The following is a 19093-nucleotide window of genomic DNA, read 5'->3' as shown; positions in this document are numbered from 1 at the left end:
TCTACATTGGATTTATGCAACTATACAGGTAATGCTTCTTTCTCTCAAATATGGATTGTATTTTTCAGTTTATATAATACAGTATGTACAGTTGTGATAAATACTGTATCAGAAACATTGCAATATGTATAACAGTATGGTTGGTGTTGCCCAGGCAAATGTACACCATTTAGTTTTATACAAACTATGCTAACCTGGTATCAAGTACGACCACCATTACTAGCAATAGAGAAACCTTTAAATGACTTCTCAAAAACTGCTCAGCAGAATTTGGCAAAATTTACATGAAAAATGTTGATCTGCTATAAAACAGCACCACGATTATTTTTAAAAAATTGAAATACCTTCAAATGAATTGAATAAATCGACTTGATAGAATGTGACCCAATCTGATAAAGAGCATCCAGGCATAGAACATTATCATGTTTATATAAATTATGCTGATCCACAATAAAATATTTCCAGCATTATAGAACAATCTTTTAACGACTTGTAAGAAAATGCTCTGCAGAATTTGACCCAGTTTGACAGAAACAGTTTTGGTATCAAGGGCATTCAGTTTTATACAAATGATCTTGATTTGCCATCAGATATTGCCCTTGCTACTTCAAATGGAAAAGACTTTAAATGACTTAGCAGCCACTCCAAAAATGGCTGTTAAGTTTTACAGATTATGCAAATTTTCCATTCGATATGCTTGCTGTTATTAAAAGTGAGAAGAAAAAAAACTTGAAGAACTTACATATATAACCACTTAGCAGAATTTGAACAAATTGTACAGGTGTTCTGCTGTGAGCACTTTTCATATCTGTACAAATGCAGTTCCTCCATCAATTATGGCTGCCAATGATAAAAGTAGAAAAGCGGTATGCAACTTTGTTATAAAGCAAGCTGAACAGAATTTGACCAACTTGAATCAAAGTGTTCTGGCATATTGGCCCTTCAATATTAGGTGAATTGTGCTAATGTGGGATCAGATTTGGATGAAGATACAGTACCTTGAGTAACCAGGAAATATTTGGTTTCGTAACCTATGCAAGCAACAGATGTGGATAGATTTAAAAAGAAAGCATCCTGCTTTCCCAGAGTTTGAGGACAACTGCTCTTGCATTTAGCTCTTGTGCAGATGTCAACAGGTGAGCAATCTCAGACCCACTTGTGCCTCTTGATTCAGAACAAAATAGTCTTTTTTACTGAGCATGATTTAAGTAAAATCATTTTGTGGGCATCAAACTTGATTCCAAAACATTATCAGCAAGTCCAGTGTCCCAGTTTGCAGCAGCAAAATAAAAACAAAATGTTCTACATTATATTTTCATTACAATATTCTGACATTTCATCTGATGCACAGAATGTCATTTCAGCAATGTCTGTTTACAATTTTCAAAACATGTTTAAATGGGATTAAAAGTATAGTATAAACAAATTTCAGATGCTAATAGTGGATTTGCTGTCATAAATAATTAATTTATGTTTTAGCTCATAAATCACTATAAAGAATGTAATTTGCAAGAGAGACTACATTGACTATGGTTGTCATATACAAGATCTTTAATCCAAAAAGATGTGCCCCTGCAGGCTTGAGGATCTAGAAAAAGCCTGACGTGTCTGGGATGTCCTAAGAGGCTACTAATGAAAGAATTAGTCCTGGTGGGTCAGTGGTTAATGTGCTGGATGCACTGCCAAAAGGGTGAAAGTTTGAATCCTGCTTGAGGATCAGTACAGGTCAGCTATCATGGTGTGCCCATGAGCATGTACTTTACTCCATTTTCTTGGCACACAATAACCTACATGTGTTTCTATCCTGTAATTGATTTTTAAAAAATGAAAACTTAAATGTCATTTAGTAAATTTCCAATTTATGCATGCTTGACTTACCTGAGTCTTGTGTTTTGGCAATTTTTTTAACAGAAAAGCAGAAAAATACACACCTAGACAGTTATCAGTCACATATACGAGAATGCCCAGCATAGGTTTCCAAGCAGTAATTAACATTTTTTTATGCGTTCAACCAGGATAAAGATTAAACTCCCCATTGATGGATGGATTGAAAATTATGTCTTGTCCTTTTGTATTTTTTGTAAATTTCTTATAATGTAACTGAATAAATTTGATTAACATTTTTTTTTCAATATAAAGTATTGGCTGAGAAAGGTTTATTTTGGTTCCTTTGGTGTCATAAATGTGAGGTCTAAGGAATGCAAACCCTCATTTGTTGGCTTCCTATGAGGAAAAATCACCTCAATTCATGCAAAGTTGACATGCATGAGGTTTCTCAGGAATGCTTTATAAGCATAAATTAGGGTTTTACTGTAAAGACCAGCTTCTTACAGTGAAGGGAGGGAGATAGTTCATGGCTCAGTGGTCAGTGGTCAAGGTATTAAACTCATTACCAAAGGGTTTGGGCTCAGTTCCTGCCATCATATCAACCTTGATCTACTGCTTTAGTGTCTCCATGGGCAAGGCACTTTACTTGCCCCTGGATGATATAAGCTTAAAAGGCACCCTCCCAAAAAAAAAAAAAAAAAAATACACTCTTTGTGTTCAAGGTTTATGCAGACTAAAGTGGGAAATTTGTGTAGTAAATAAGATATTCCTCCACTAATTTTCTGAAATAGTGTTATTCAAATATTCATTTTTTAGTTAATTCCATATTTTCTACTTGAAGTCATCAAGAGTTGTAATTACATGCATCAACACTATATTTATATCTTTTAGCAACATCTCCTAGGCCGATGTCCAGAGAGAGGGAGCGAAGGACAAGTACCAGATTGCACAGAGGAATTCCAACTGGTGGTGCAGCTGCTGCTCCTCCTCCTGCTGGTGCTGAAATTCCTCGTGATGCCACCCGTGTGTCCACTGCTCCCATGCAAGCTAGTATGCTTCCAATGAACTCAGGCGTGCGTAGAGGAAGTGCTTCTCGTGATGGAGATGGACCAGTTCGAACGGGGTCATCAAGACCTGTACGAAAATAAGAATAAAATAAAACATAACAATCTATCTGTGATATCAGGTGCAAATAACAAAAGATGTCCTGCTTGGAGAAGGGGAAGATTACTGTATATACATGCTTATAAGATGAGTCCAACTTCAAACTGCACAGACCCAAATCTTCTGGTGCATAATGCGATGGCAGATCTGGGTTTGTGCAGTTTGTTAGGAATAATCAGTAGAACAAACAACATTGACCCTTGTCTGCATCCGCATTATGGTATGACAGATTAGGATCTTTGTTGTTTGCAGTTTGACTGGACTTGTATGCGAATATATATGGTAGGTAAACATTTGTGGTATGATTATGATTAGCAACTTGACAGTACTTCAACTGTTCTTCAGGGGATGAAGTGCCAAATAACGTTTTTTCCCAGTTTCTTGATGACTAATAAATGTATGCTTCCAAATGTGACAATGAGGTAATCAGTATGATGTCATGGCTTATCTTCAGTCTTAGCTAATGGCCTTTTTGTAGGAAACATGGCTATTTTAATTTACTGTGTAAGAGTTGATTGCCTTCTACATATAACAAAATTTTCACATGCCCTCAACCAGTATAAAATGAAAAATGCATATTTTCATATGCTGTTTAATGTTATAAGTATCACAGCTCTTCAAAAAAAACCCCATAAAAACAGTTCTCTGGTGTTCCATCACTCTCAGCACTGACATTGTAAATTTTGTGGTACTGAATAGTTATAGATAGAAATTGGCAGAACCCTATATTGGTCATGTACTATGGTCATCTTAATCATAATTTGAAAACACCATGATGTTTATAAATATTAAATAAAAGAGCATTTATTTTATAAAAAGTAACAACTTTTTTACAAATCCAAACAGAATGTTTAAACTGAAAAGAAAACAGTTGCAAAAGTTTAGCAAGCTACTGCAAGTGCAACACTGTCACTGTTTTACTTGTAAATAGTTGTCACCTGTACATTAAGCCTCTCTAATACATGGTGAGGAATGCCTCGTTTGGAATCGTTTAAATTTAACTGCATCATTTCAGTTATTGTATAAGATGTACACATTTTAGTCAACTTTGCAGCCTTGCTCTTTTTAGACATCTGAGGGGCCATTTGCATAAATAGTTTAGTTGGAGGAACAAGTGCCATTTCCAATGCCATTTGAAAATGGCTTTATTGTCGCATAATGCACCAGCAAATCTGGATCTGTGCTGTCCGTTTAACATCATCACAAGAATTAACAGCATAGAACCTGGCACCATCATCATAAATCTTACACTCAAATATTCTAAACAAGCTAACACAGGATTGGTCAGTTTCCAGAAAAACTTTAACGTGTGGAGCAACAATTGTGACTCAAACTGTTCAGTCAAATTTATGATGGTGGGCTTGATTGGCAGTCACATGTGACACAGATCTGTGCGTACACTGTTCACATTTGGACACAAGCTACTTGTTGGCATGTTTGGTGACTAAGACATGTAAATGGATGTTTGAGAAAATTATTCAGAGGATAGAGATAAAATTGCACTAGATCAAAGTCATGTGTCTTTCAGAATTAGTGTTTTAGCAGTTTTCACTTATTTACAAATATTTTGTACTTACTGTAATGAAGTTTAACATGTGAATATTATGTAAATATAATCTTAGTCCTAGACTTGGCTTATGTTGGTGATGTTATACTAATATATGTATTGTATGTTCATATTATTACTCTGACCATTACCTGAAACAATTTGTGTGAAAAGAACATATGTAATAGTATTTGTTGTTCATAATGACCTATCTTTTATTTTCATTATTATAATTAATTGCTTGAATAATCGGATTCAGATTAGATCTGTTATACAGGCAGGAGATCTGAAAGGCATGCATGAGGTATCATGTTCTAATGATCTTGGCAATTTCTCTAATTTATTTATCAATTAATCATTTAAAATGGATTTGGTAGCAATACATGCTAACTGGCTGGATTGACTCTCAAAAATTCTACACGTTACAACCTGTTTGGCCAATAGCAAGTCACTGGAACTTGACTTCTCACTGATGCATGTTAGATCTCCAAGTGATGTACATCAGTAGGCATCTGATTTTAATCTGATTGTTTTTAAAAAAATACTGTAACATAATGTAGACAAATTAATGAACTAAAAATACCATTAATAAATTGTAACAACCCCACCCCCCAGATCCAGAATGTTAACCAGTGAGCTGCTGCCACTTCTCTTAAGGTTCTAGCTACATGTATATGGGAACAGCTCATCAGAGGGAAACAAAAACATCTTGGATTGGCATGGTGTTCAATTCAGGCATGGACAATCATCATTTTTCTGGTAGAGTGGTGTGATATTTAGAACATAAAACATGTAAAAGTGAACAGCGTGTCTTCGTGCTTGTAAATTATGCTGTTGTTGTTTGGATGACAAAGTCACATGTATAATACCATACCTGCCAAATTGTGGCATGTCCCATGAAAATTGAGATTTTGATACTAATGCTCCCCCCACCTACCCTGCCATGATATTGCTGGGGGGGGGGGGGGATTCACAAAATATGGAAGTGGTGATGGGTGCTTTCTGCAACACTTTTATTGTCACATTCAATGCAATATCCTGATTTGGGCAAGTTTTTAAGCTTGTTACACTCACTAGCTGGAATAAACAAGCAAAAAAAGAGGTTTTGTTGTACAGTTCATCCAGTGGAATGCACCAGCAAAAGAGGATTGAAGGGGAAATAACGGGGAGATTTTGGCTTCGAGAAATTTTGAAAAATGAACTGGAATGTTGCCATCACAGAAAAAAAACTGTTGTAAAATAAATTGTTTCTGTTATTTATTTTGGGCATTGTCGTTCAAAAATGAAAAAAAAAATTATTTAGCTAAATACAGAATGAAGTAGAAAGCACAATGGCAATGACAATGTTGATAGCCAGAAACAGGCCTAATCTGTTAATCTTATCATGCAAGTACAGTCGGAAAACAGTATTCATCATTTTTTAAAAATAAAAGATATTGAATAGCTGACCAAAAATAGTTGACTTGTGTTATTTGGTATCTTTTGGAAATCTTACGAAATGTATTTTGTGAACATAATTGTCTGCTTAATTGAATTTGTGTATGTGTATGTGTGTGTGTGTGTGTGTGTGTGTGTGTGTGTATATATATATATATATATATATATATATATGGTATGATTTACATTCACAGAATATCTTCACCTGTATAAGTGTACAACTCACATTCATGGACTATCCTTAAGTACCTATAGGAAAATTCTCTATGCATTCTTTGTACCTTATAAGTCTACTTCAAGTATTGAATTTAACTTTTTTGGGTAGCCAAGAAAACGAGTAAGTTTTAAGCTACACTTCTTCCCATGAAGCTGTGTTAGTAGTCCTCAAAATATGTTTGCTTTCATCTTAGTAACAGTGTAAGTGGTTCTTGTAACTCAGTTAAAATTAATTGAATAGTGCATTTGTTTTAGACTATAAGAGCATTTAAAGGTGTAACTTGTCTTTGAATTATGTTATGCAGCATTCGAAACATTATTAGATAGGTGTGCATCTTGAAGCCAGGTAAACTAAAAAAATCACAAAATTTACTGATCTCAGTATGTTTTCAAATTTTGGGCAATCAGATGAAATTTGATTATAATTTTCAGACTGTTACGCTGATTTCAGAAGTAGAATCATAACTTCAGCAATGAAAAAGCCAGATCATAATTATGTAGGTCTCAAACATAGAATTAATAAAATAGACCCACACATGCACACACACACACACATACATACATATATTTTATATTCATCTAACTAAACAATAATTGACAATGCAACCTATATCCATTGTCATTTGAAATAATTTAAACGACTGAATCTTGCAACGTAACTAGGTTTGGAAGGCAGTCCAACTGCTCCAACATTTTTTGTTGTTTTAACCTGATTTGATCAATACATAATAATCAGGTTTAGAATTATCAGGTACTATATTTCACCCTTTGTAAATACTTTTTCCATGAATCTTAATTGGTTGCATCTGCATTTGATTTATTTAAATTAGAATGTGAAAATCAAAAGACTGCTTAATGTTGGAATAAAATAGCATGGCATAGAATAGTTATGATAATCAAGTTTTGTATATATGTATATATGTTGGAAACCTTGAGGAAGACGGTGTTGGTACAAAATGAACCACATATTCAACTAATTGATGAGCAAATAGAGTCTTAACTTTCTAAAATATTCATTTTCCTGGAGAGATACAGTTATAGAAGTATTGCCCCAGTGTAGAATTCAATGTTTAGCAACAGGCAGTGTCATATTATTACAGTATAGTCTTGTTATTTTAAATCAGTTGGGGGGGGTGTTCATTGTACTCATTACTGGGAGTTTGGATAATACAATTTGTGACTTTCATACTATCAAGATCTTTGGGGGACATTTTGTATTTGAATATGAACCAAATATTGGATATTTTGGTTTCGATAATTTAATTGTCTCAAGTATTTTTTCTCAATTATCTTAAGGCTGGATGTCCACTTTTGTGAAAACATTGTGTTTTTGCACTGTCCAAAATGATGCATTATGTCATCTGTGTGATTTCCCTTTTTACCTATGTGTCACTGAACAATATAAACATGAGAGATTTAGGCATAAAATGATGTGCTTGCAACTTTCATCTCTTGTTAGCTCACCTGTCAGGTAGGTCAAGTAAACTTGTGGTATGGTCTTTGCATCCATAATGCATCATGCGGCATCTGTCCAGCATCCATCTACAATTCTCCTTTTCAGTTTATCATAAACTGCCACACTGGTTCAACCAAAGTTGGCAAAGAGCATCCTGACATAAAGGCCTTTCAGTGTGGTGCTGATCTGCCATCAGATAGGGCCACTGTTACTAGAAATTGTAATATCTTCAGATGACTTTGCAAGAGGAAAAAACAACAGGATATAACCAGACTCAATATAAAACATCCGGACATGAAGACCATTCAGTGAATCCACACTCATCAGATATAGCCACTAAAACAGAAAAACTTTTAACAGCTTCTCAAAAATGCTTAGCTGAAATTGACTAGATCTGGCAGAAGCATCATGGAATAGGGGACTTAATAATCACACATGACTACCATTACTAAAAATAGAGAAACATTTAAAGCATCCAGCATAGAAATCCGGATAAATTATGCAGCTATTTAGTCTGAGAAGTTTCAGAAATTGGAGAAAAGTCTTGAAACAGTTGATTTCACAACTTGCACATCAACCTCATTGGCAGAATTTTAACAGATTTATTCGCCAACAGCTCTCGCTATTGGCTATTAGGCAGATGTCTGCAGGGTGAGCAATCTCAGGTCTTTGATAAAGGATGATGTTTTTACCATTTTTAATCCTTGGAAAGAAAATCCAAAAGTTTATGAGACCTTGGGAATGCTTCAGCTGTTTATGACTGAATTGACCACACTGCTTTCTTGTGCAAAATATTTAACTGAACTGAACACACTGCTTTCTCTTGCTCAAAATTGCCGTGATATCAATATTCAATTTCCTGCTTAAAAACAATTACCCACAAATACACCCTTTTAGTGTATTTAATAAGACGATTTAGTAATCTTAGCCTTTGTAAATTTGATGAATTTTTAAATACTCATTCGACTATTATCTTGTAGACAATTTAGTATCGGGGTGCTTTTTCCCCACTTCTCTTTGTAATGAATCTTAGGAATACATATTTAGTTATGAGTAGCGCAAGGAAATGCACACCAGTAGTTGAATGTTTTTGTAATTTTGGGATTTCTTGGACCCTTAGCTGCCTGAAAAAGGTAATTTTTTTAATACATTAATTACTCAAACATTTCTCTGGCAAGTATCGATAACTTATAAAATTACTTGTCCATTCAGGCAAATGGGCAATAACATTCACTTGCCCTAAAGTATTTTTCACTTGTAGAATAAAGCACCAACAGAATTCTCTTATATAAGCAACTTAAATTGATAAGAGTTTTAAGTGATTTGCAAAATATATTATTACTAATAGTACTATTTTTTTACTTTTAAATTCTTCAAAATATAAGAAATAAAAAAGTGAATCGATGACTTTGCCTGGTCAGATGGAGGGGATTCAGATTTGCTGGGACAGCCATTAACATCAGTTCATCATGTTCTTGAGTGAACAAATGTAGGAAAATATGGATTGAGTAAATGGAGGCATTTTAAATGTGATAAATGAGGTCTTTGACACACTAAAATATGTCAGTAACAAGTCCATTTCACAAGTACTGTCTGGTGTTTTGTGACAGTTGTTGCCCATCCTAGATATGCCAACCATTCTGGATTTTTGGTGAAATTGTTACGAATTTTAATTAAAAATTCTTCGCTCCAAATTCATGAAATTTTAGAAAATAAAAATTGGATACATCGTTTTTATTCTCACTAAACCAAAATTATTACTGACTTTGTATATGTATGAATAGACTTGTGGGAAAATGCTATATGCCTGAAGAGAAGTTTGTACCTGTTTAAGACCATATCCATTCTGAACTGGCTGCCTTTATTCCCAAAAAATGTTTCTAAGATTTTTGGAAACCTTTTATAAGCATCTCCTTTATTGATTTAGTTGTCCAGGTGTTTACAGTTGGACAATTGTTGATGTCAGAGGTGAACATTATGAGGCATATGTACATGTGTGTGTAAAGCTTTGTTTAAAGTTTCAAATTTTATTGGACCATAGATGCCAAACATATTATATTGTACGTAATTGTATATACAGCAAGTTAAAATGAGGTTTTTATTTTCTTGTACCTTCATGGTGATGGCACAAGATTTTAATTATCAAAATGAATTTTGAATGTTTTGTAATTTTATTGACATTTGTGTGAAATGCATCATTTGGATGTTTGCCTTTCCTAGAAAAGTACAAAAAGTACAAATGGAATCGGTTTCCCTTTGCTGTAAGTAATAATAATAATTGTTGCTGTGACACGTTTCAGGGGTGGGAGAGTTTACATATTTTTGCGTGATAATAAGGGTAGGGATGTGGGTAAGATTAAAATGAGAGTGAAATTTTTAACATTTTTCTTAGGTATGAAATATTTCTGACCTTAAAGAGACTTTCTGTTGGCATGGGAATAGTAAAAAGTTAATTTTACTGACCCCATCCCACCCCATGCAGGCTCAGGGATGTAGAATAGGCCCAGTGCATCCTACTGCGTTTTGTAAAAGGCAACTAATCATTTGTTTTACCAGACTTTTGCAATAATGAAATTCAGTGAGAGTTCTTGCAATATTGCATTTCTGTGTTTTTCTTTGGTGTATCTAATTAGATTCCATGTAAATAAATCCCTTTAATTAAACTTTATTTTACTTTACTGATTCTTTTTCCTCACCTGGCTGTAAAGTTGGATGTGATTATGGTATGACCTTGCATTCTTTGTGTGTCATCCCTCGTCAGTACATTAACAGTTGCATGTTACTCTGAAGTCAATATTTCTGTTCTGATTTCAATGCAAGTTGGAGTATGGGCTTTGTGATCATGATATTCGAGGAGTTTGATAATGAGTGAGGTGATCTTGCATCTTATCAGCTGTGTTTGTTATCATTAAGGACGCTATATTTTATTCTGATTTTATCAAACTTCATATATAGGCATCATATTAGCTGCGTTTTGTTCCCATTCTAGGGGTCTTGTTTCAAGTCTGATTTTGATCAAGTGTAAAATACATACTTTTATTATTAAGATCTTGGACAAGTTTGATAATACACAAGATGCACACAGTTTAATGTAATGATCTTGCATCAAATTAACTGAGCTTGTTTCCATTCTGGAAGTAATATTTCTGATATGATTTTTAATCAGTTCAGGAAATCAAGATGTTTTTGGTTCAGTGATGGAGATCTCCAGTAAATACAGGTACAAGCAAGATCAAAGCAAATCAAAGAGATCATCTTGATGCTGGTCAGCTTAGCTTGTCGACACTTGAGTGACTGTTTGATCTGAACTTTTTCAGATATGGTAAATATGTTTATATTATCAAGAAAAGCAGTCGGTTATATTATATATAAGCAGGTTATGTGTATACTAATGAAATTCAAAACAGTTTGAAATAGTTGTAAATTCATTTAGTATGTAATCAATTGATTTTCGCTTTTTTTTTAGAAGTAAAAATTCCTCTGAAGGGAAGTAACACATGAAATTGACTACTGGTATAAAAGTTACACCATTTGTCCACTTGCACAGCAGATAAAAAGTACTGGTTATACATTTTAGAATACAAGATGTATACAGCGTTTGTGTCTTATGTTCTAAAAAAGTTTGCTCGAGAAGTACATATTTCTTGTCAAAACAATTTCCAAATTTATAAATTTCTTTTCAGAGAATTATTTCTGAACACTTGACATTTTCATTTCTTAAATTTTGGAAGCAGGTTTCATACATTTGGTGAAATGGAGTTTGACATTTGCTAGTATTCACAATTTAAAGTTCCTAAAAACATTTGTCATTTATATACAGTTGCATGTACTGTGTAGTATTTTATGGTATGTGGTATATCCAGTGCTATTACTTTCAAATTTGAAATTTATATTTTGTATTTTTAGTTCTTAATTTTTTTAAAAATGATATGCTTTTCGCTTGAAAAGTTTCCAGGTTTAATTACCATGAGTAAAGAAACTCGTGGCCTTAAAAGAAACGTAACCCTATGAATTCTGACTCCATAGATGACGAATATTCTGACTCCATAGATGACGAATTAATGCTTTACCTGTAAACTTTACTTTTTAAAGATCTTGGATGACTTTGATTAAGAGAAGAAACTATGCGGTTCAAGTATGATTTTATCTTTGGAAAGAACTTTGTCAGACTACAGTAAAATAGGTGAAATTGACGATGTATGAGTTGTTTACATAGGCTGTGTTCTGACAATACTGCATAAACCTGCTTATTGATGTGCTCAACTGTTAATGGTATGCAAGCCAGGTGAGCAATATCAGGTTCACTGGACCTCTTGTTTTTAGTTAGATTTATTAAACTCTCTGAAGACTATAACAATATTCAGGTTGTATGTAAAGCAACTATTTCATACTTGTAAATTTGGCAGCTTCCTTGATTCATAAAAATTTTGCCTATCTCGAATTGGTCATATTTATAATTTCTTAATGTGCATTTGTGCCTTTAACATTTCATGAAAATGATTTTGAACTCTTTTACCCCACACCCCGTCAGAAAACCCCACAGAAATTTGTTTTACAGTAGAAGTTACATGCTGGTGAAGAACATCAGTTATCATTCATTTTAGAAGCAAGGTGTTTGACATTTAATAAACTGATTACCATAACAACTTCATGAAGTAGTTCTTATTTAATGGAGTCTGTTGAAAAATCATTCCAGTATACAGTTTTGATTTACTAGACTTGTCATATTTAATAGCAACCATGCTTTTAGGAGATTTCTTGACTTAACAAGTGATGCAGTGGGGTTGTGAGCACACCCTTTTGATTACACCCATTCTGTAGATACATGTTGGAGGAGGAGTCAAATGTTTGCAAGGAAGTGAATCTTTAGAGAGTATTACATCCCTTTTGATATTTTTGACTGTCCTAACTTTTGTCTGCATTTCAGCAGCTTCATTTCCTCTTCCACCCAGCCATTTCTGTTTCTCTAGTTTTTCAGACTGTCCTTTGTTAAATTCCACTGGACATATCAGATTGCAGCACCATCTCAAAAAGCATATTTAAGACTTTCAGAAAGCTTTATTTAAACAAACTATAGTCTTATGGGGGAATTGGGCTATTTGCAAGTTCTAAAGCTTCAATTTAATTGGGTCAGATCTTATGATAATCATTCGTTACTTGTAGCATTTATAGCATTATCGTAACTGGAACTACGTGTAATTTATTTTGTAATTTGACCAAAATTGTGTTGCTGAGTAGTAAATATTGTAAATGGGCATTACATGACTTTAAGTGAGGGACTATGGATGCTTATTTAGTTTTATATATTATTTAAACGGTGGTTGATGTGAACAGCAGCATGCATGCTGTGTACCTATTTACATTTCAAATGAAATTGTTAAGTTTACATTATTTTATAGGCCAACAAGAATGACCTTTCCATTGGACCTTTCATTAGCATAACTATTAGGACCAAGTCCACATGAAAGTTGGTAGGATATTGTGCATGCATTGTGTATGTTGGAGAATTTTATTAAAACAAATATGCAAGATGCATGCACTGTAATATAACTATTTTGTCTAGTTGACGAAGGCCTTTGAATATCCTACTGAAAGATCAAGTCATTCTTGGCAGCCTGTACCTTTGGGACTCAAAAATAATTATATGTACAAATTAAGGGACCATTTAATCTGACATAGATGTTCTACCAATGGGATCGAAAATTTTCCTTACAGATTACTGGACACCAACTTAGAACATTTCTGATGTATGTTTGAGAGTGTAGTAACTTTTGAAGTACAGACAAATGTAGACAGATCTCACAAATCTGACCTTCAGTGATGACATCTTGGAACTTTGCACAAGGTGAAAAGGTCCAAGACATTGGAAGTGATTTGTCCAATATAGACTTGTCAGTCATTTGCTTGTGATTCACTTAAGTTACATTCATTATTTGTCATGTCCTGTCCCGTGATTTCAATTGCAACAGTGTTTTCTTGTTTTCTTTTATGTGAAATTTGTTGTTTAATAGACCATCATAAATGTTGTCTTTCAGATTGTATTGTCTTTGTCATTTGTTGTGGCAGTCATGATCACTGTCGTTATTGTAATAAAGTCTTTTTTCAGACCACCTTGATAAGTCCTTTTTGATATTGCACATTGAATACAGTATCTAAACAGGGTTTTGTTCTCATTTATAAGGAAAATACTTCGCATTCTTAACAACTTCTGGTAACCTTGCACAAATACACTAGTAAAAAATAATGCCATCTTACAAGGAAATACAAAACCTATCTGGTTTGCTTTGAATTGATAATTTATGCTTTCATCTCATTTATTTATTTCTCAATTTCCGTGTATCTATTTCACATTTCATTGAGACAGAAATTAAACATTTTTTTTATTTATGTGCCAATAGATAAAATTACTTGTGTGGCTGGTCTTGTTGTTTTCTAGAATCTGAGACAAATTATTGGTACTTCATCAGTTAACATTTATATATTAACCACTTGATTGTCTATACAGTTAAACCTGTCTTGAATGATCACCTGTCTTGAGAGACAAGATTCTTGATGCACAGATTTGTAGATTATAATAGTATATTGACCCTTCATGAGAAACAAACTGTCTTGAAAGACTTCATTTTTGGCAGAAAGGGTTGCCTTTAAGTACAGGTTTTTAACTGTACCACACATTTGTATATAACTTAGTATTTAATACAAATAATATTTGTAACAAAGAGTGTATGTAACTGAAATAAAGTCATTCAAGATGAATATTTGGTTCTTTGCTGTTTTGTTAACTTTAAATGAAGGGAATGTGTTAGCATTATTACTTTTGAGCAAATCTTGTGTCGTCATATATGTGACATAAAATATTAGCAGATTTTTGATGAACAAAATAATAAATTGTTTTGTATTGCAAGACAGTTGTTGCATTGACTACCATGGTTTGACCTAGGGCATGACACTACGTGCCCTGACACAATGTTATCATGTTTCGGCAACACCATTATATCAAACCAAATCATCCATCATTTTATGATGCCACAAAATCAACTATGACTGGTACTCGGTGAATAAAAATGAATTTAAAGTATTCTTGACATGTTTTCTTGCTAATGGTTGTTTTACTTTTATTCTGTTTCAACTAGTTACTACCAAACAATTTTGATTATTGCTTGTTTCTGCAAATCGGAGACTGCTGAGAATAGAAACTTAACATAAAGAGATAATCTGAATACATAATTTGCAGTGTACAGTTTAGGAAGAAAGAAAAAAACTGTAATGTTTTGCAAACATTTCCATTACCCTTCTTGTATGGTTGTAGTCATTTCACATGTACTGTACAGCAGATCTCTTGACTTTGCTTTTCAGAGTTTTCTGCCAGTGATGTCTCAAATTTGCACAGTATTCCAGTAGTGGGTGGATGTAAAATTTGCAGCTTTTTGTTTCAGTGGAGTGTGTTTGGTTTGTACGCAGCTTGTAACTTTAGGTTATTACTTGCTTTTACTCTTTATTATTTATGTGTTATCCCGTTCAGATCATTACAAGAGGGTCTGAAAAATATTTGACATGATCAAGAGCTTTCGTCCCATGTAGTTGGTATTGAAATGTGAGCCCGGGGGGTAGGGTCTCCCTAGTTATAATAATTGTTTCAAAGTGATGGGGTGTTGAATTCAATGAACCATTCTTGCCATAATTAGCTCCTCAGGTCATAAACCGAATGGCTTAAGGAATGATCTATTGTACTCCTTAACTACTTGGATGATTGCCATGAAACATGCGTTAATCTTGTGGTCTAGTTGGTTCTAAATGAATTAAAATGGTGCCACTTGGACAACCAATTTGACCATTCATGTGACCATCTTGAAATTTATTGTTATTGCTATTCTGATGGAAAACCATAAGGTTTTCACCAGAAGACATGTGATGTCCAGTTTGTCCTCGGATAAAATGTCATCGCTCTGGCTACCAATATGGCTGCCACAGTAGCCTTCTTAAAAATTTTGTTATCAGCATGGAGTTTTCACTTCGTATGATGTCTAGTTGGTCCAGATTAAACTTGATGCCAAAGTGATGTCCATCTTGAAAACCTTGTTGCTATTCCTCCAGAATGAAAACTGATATTACTATGGGGTTTTTGCCAGAAGATTTCTTGTGATCTGTAAAGGGTGCCATTTGTACATCCATTATGACTGCCACAGTGGCCATCTTGAAAATCATCTTGTCACTATTCCTTCTAAATCAATATGGATTTTTTGTTAAATGACCTTATGATGCTTTGTTGGTTATAAGAAAATTGTGCTGTGAAGGCATCCATTATGGCCACCATAGTGGACATCTTAAAATCTTGCTGTCATTACTCCTGAATGATTGTTACGGCAGGTTTTTGTTTTGTTTTTGTTTTTTCTTCTTTTGAATACATGATCACATTAAGTTAGGATTATAACCTACTGAATGCAACCCTCACAAAGACGAAAATGTCCTTGTCTATATCATATATACACAAAGGGCAATAACTCATGCCCATTACCTCCTATGGCCGCCTATAGGTGGCACTGGGTTTAAGCTTTCGCTTGTGAACTGGCAACATAGTTCACTTAGCCTCCTGAAATCCATTGGAAATTTGTGCTACTTTTCATCCCATCTATTAAGGCTTGTATTTTTTAGGTATTTAATTTTGACTATATGCGGAAGTAGTTTCTGCGTTTTCTGATCACATGGCTCTACTCGACCCCGATATAGTGGATGTGCCAGGCATTCCTAACGCAGATAACTATACATTCCTTTTTTGTATAATGGCCAGTAAGAAATCTCGTGACCCGTGTCTCGCATATGCAAAGTGCACAGCATCGGCTGCATGTAGCATGTGTGCCATTTGGTCGTAGAATGAATGGTCGACAGTTCTAATGACGTGGAAATATAAGGACTGAAATTACTGATGTTTTAAACATTCGAAAATGAAAAGACCGAGAATACTGCTTCGCCTTATGATGAGTCTTTTGACCAGCCTGTTTTGGGACGCCGTTAAATCTGGGGACTTTTGATACTCTGAGGGAGTTTCTAAAGAATTCTAGGCAGCCTGGGTGGCGTATTACCTTTTAACTTAAAAGCCCGGGCGCATGGTGACTTGAATGACTATCTGCACGTCCTCAGTCCTCAGATATGTTTTAGGTGAGAATTCTGAGACATTGGGGAAGTTTACACCCAATTATCTGCAGTCCAGGTGGTGTAAGTTAACCCGCATGTGCGATCGAGGCCTTTGGGTCAGTAAGTCAGGGCACATGGGATTTATAAATTACTTGAATTAGCCGTGCCGTCTAGCACCCCAGTTTTGACGCCGTCTCGGCTGCTGACCGCACTGTCTAACCATCCGACTGGATCCATATCGCCCAGTCGCACCTCCGTTTTGATGCCGTATCGGCTGTTGACCTACCGTCCAGCCGTCTGGTTCTCGATCTATATCGTTCATTGACTGTGTGGCTTCCGTATGACCGTTACATATTATCATTTACCTCGTCAAGTTGAGCAATGGAACGTTAACATTGCCGGGATCAGTTTTTTATAGATACGTCCGTCGGCCTAATTATAACATTTGCCATTACTACGACAGTACAACCGTCTACATTACATTCCGTACTCCCCGTACTGGTTCCCGTTTTCGTTAAGCCGTCCGCACCGATTTGCAGAGCACATCCTGCGAATATGGCTAGCTTTTTTCTCACGGTAAAGTGACAATATCAGAGAAGACTGCCACGCCTCGTGTATGTCTCCGGGAATGTATTATACATATATTGATCTTGATCCCGACTAGGACGACCCGCAAACTGAATGCGAGGATAAAAGCAATAGTTCAAGCGCAGACACGCGTTCTGTGGAAAGAGTGTTTTAAAAATACTCGGAAATCTACAAGTCTTGAATAGTATTATTTGCTTCCTTCCATTGAATTCGGTGTAACACTGATAACGGAACCCGTGGGGTGTCATTTCTGATAATATGCTCATATAATAATCTTAAGTTGCTTGTGTTTTTGTTTTTTTTAAGACTCTCTCTCTCTCTCTCTCTCTCTCTCTCTCTCTCTCGGAGCAGTCTTCTTCAATTTCCTTTAATAACAATTTCGAGCGTAAAGAGTGAAATCCTTATATACGTTTCACTTGAATCTGTACAATGTATGTAACTGCGTTACAATTCTAAACTGTCCATTTATGAAACTTGATTCGCGGCATCGAAACACTTGTATCAGCGAAGTGTTTGTGTTTGTCATAGTCTTTCCCAAGAATCAGCTTTCTTATACTATTGAAATAACAACATTATGCAACTGTTCAAATCATTTGTCGTTTGCGTTTCACGTTAATATGCACAAAATGCTAGTAAATGCCTTCTCAATACGAATCCTCGCCTAAATTATCCACGATAATAATAATCTGGACCGACCAAAAATTGGTAGTGACAGCATGGAGACTTACAGTCATGTTCAAGGTTAGCAACATCTTTATACTCTCATCTGTGAACTTTCCACCACAACTGAAACACTGTATTTGGACTCCTTGTCCAAAATAGACAAATCCTACTCTTGTTAAAGATTTGGGACTGGGTCCTTCAAGATATTTAGGACATTTTCCATTGAACGTCCGGAATCAAGTGCCAAAGTTACAATAGCAGCACAAAGCCTGGAAAAACACATTCTTTGATTCATAATTCTCGAAGACTTTGTGGTATCCAGAGAGGTTAGCGAATGTATGGCTAAAATACATAGATGGACATAACGGACGACAACCCTTGCAAGGACATGCTTCAACTCTTATCACACCCGACGAAGCTGACTTTGAAGTCAGTATGTCCATCCCTTGGTTTCTGTGTGGAATTCATGATTCTCTGTGGAAGTATGTGGTCTCAATGATCAATGGAACGAACATTCGTGAGTTCTATACCTTAAGAGAGACGGTGCATTAAACAATTCCAGCAACATAAAAGTGCTTGCAATTTTGACAGTGCGTCCAAGCGCAGACATCATGTTCGTACCAAAAACAAAAAGTCACGTTTGCCCAGGAAAGAAACGATGTAGTATTTCAGTTGTATCATCAATGTTATGCTCAGAGATAAGACAACGAATCAGAGGAATTATCGAATGGTCGAACAAGAAAAAGAAAAGAGTCTATCGTGTCGATTTTATATGTTTTGACTTTGAATGTTTTCAAGCCATATTCCTAACTTTTTGTGTGGTTCCTAGCGCTTGTCATTTCATCACTGTCAAAAACTTAGAGTGATTCCAGTGGAGGTGAAAAGATATTTCATGACTTACATGCTATTCCTGAATTGGCTCTGTGGACTTTAGACACTACTGACGACATATGGAATGTATAAGAGGGGTCTTATTACGGGAACTGTCATCAGTACGCTTCACAGTTCACAGTTTCTTTGGATACGACGGACGGTTTCTTTTGAAACTTTGTTTCTGAGCAAGG

The 19093-nt window shown here is 35.0% G+C and overlaps 1 protein-coding gene across 2 annotated transcripts in view; it reads left to right on the top strand.

Moving 5' to 3' along the window:
* Nucleotides 1-14402, top strand: part of LOC149806063 (casein kinase I-like) — a 66778-nt gene extending 52376 nt beyond the window's left edge. For both annotated transcript variants that reach the window (XM_089950937.1, XM_089950940.1), the window contains one exon: nucleotides 2719-14402. In XM_089950937.1, the coding sequence (XP_089807063.1) occupies nucleotides 2719-2975 (257 nt within the window). In that variant the 3' untranslated portion in view covers nucleotides 2976-14402. The remainder of the gene's footprint in view (nucleotides 1-2718) is intronic.
* Nucleotides 14403-19093: the final 4691 nt, after the last annotated feature.

This window comes from Sinohyriopsis cumingii, chromosome 2 (assembly GCF_028554795.1).
Source record: "Sinohyriopsis cumingii isolate HCF-2022 chromosome 2, ASM2855479v2, whole genome shotgun sequence".
Taxonomy (NCBI): domain Eukaryota; kingdom Metazoa; phylum Mollusca; class Bivalvia; order Unionida; family Unionidae; genus Sinohyriopsis; species Sinohyriopsis cumingii.
The sequence above is the reverse complement of the archived record's forward strand: the minus strand, read 5'-3'. Positions and strand labels throughout refer to the sequence as shown.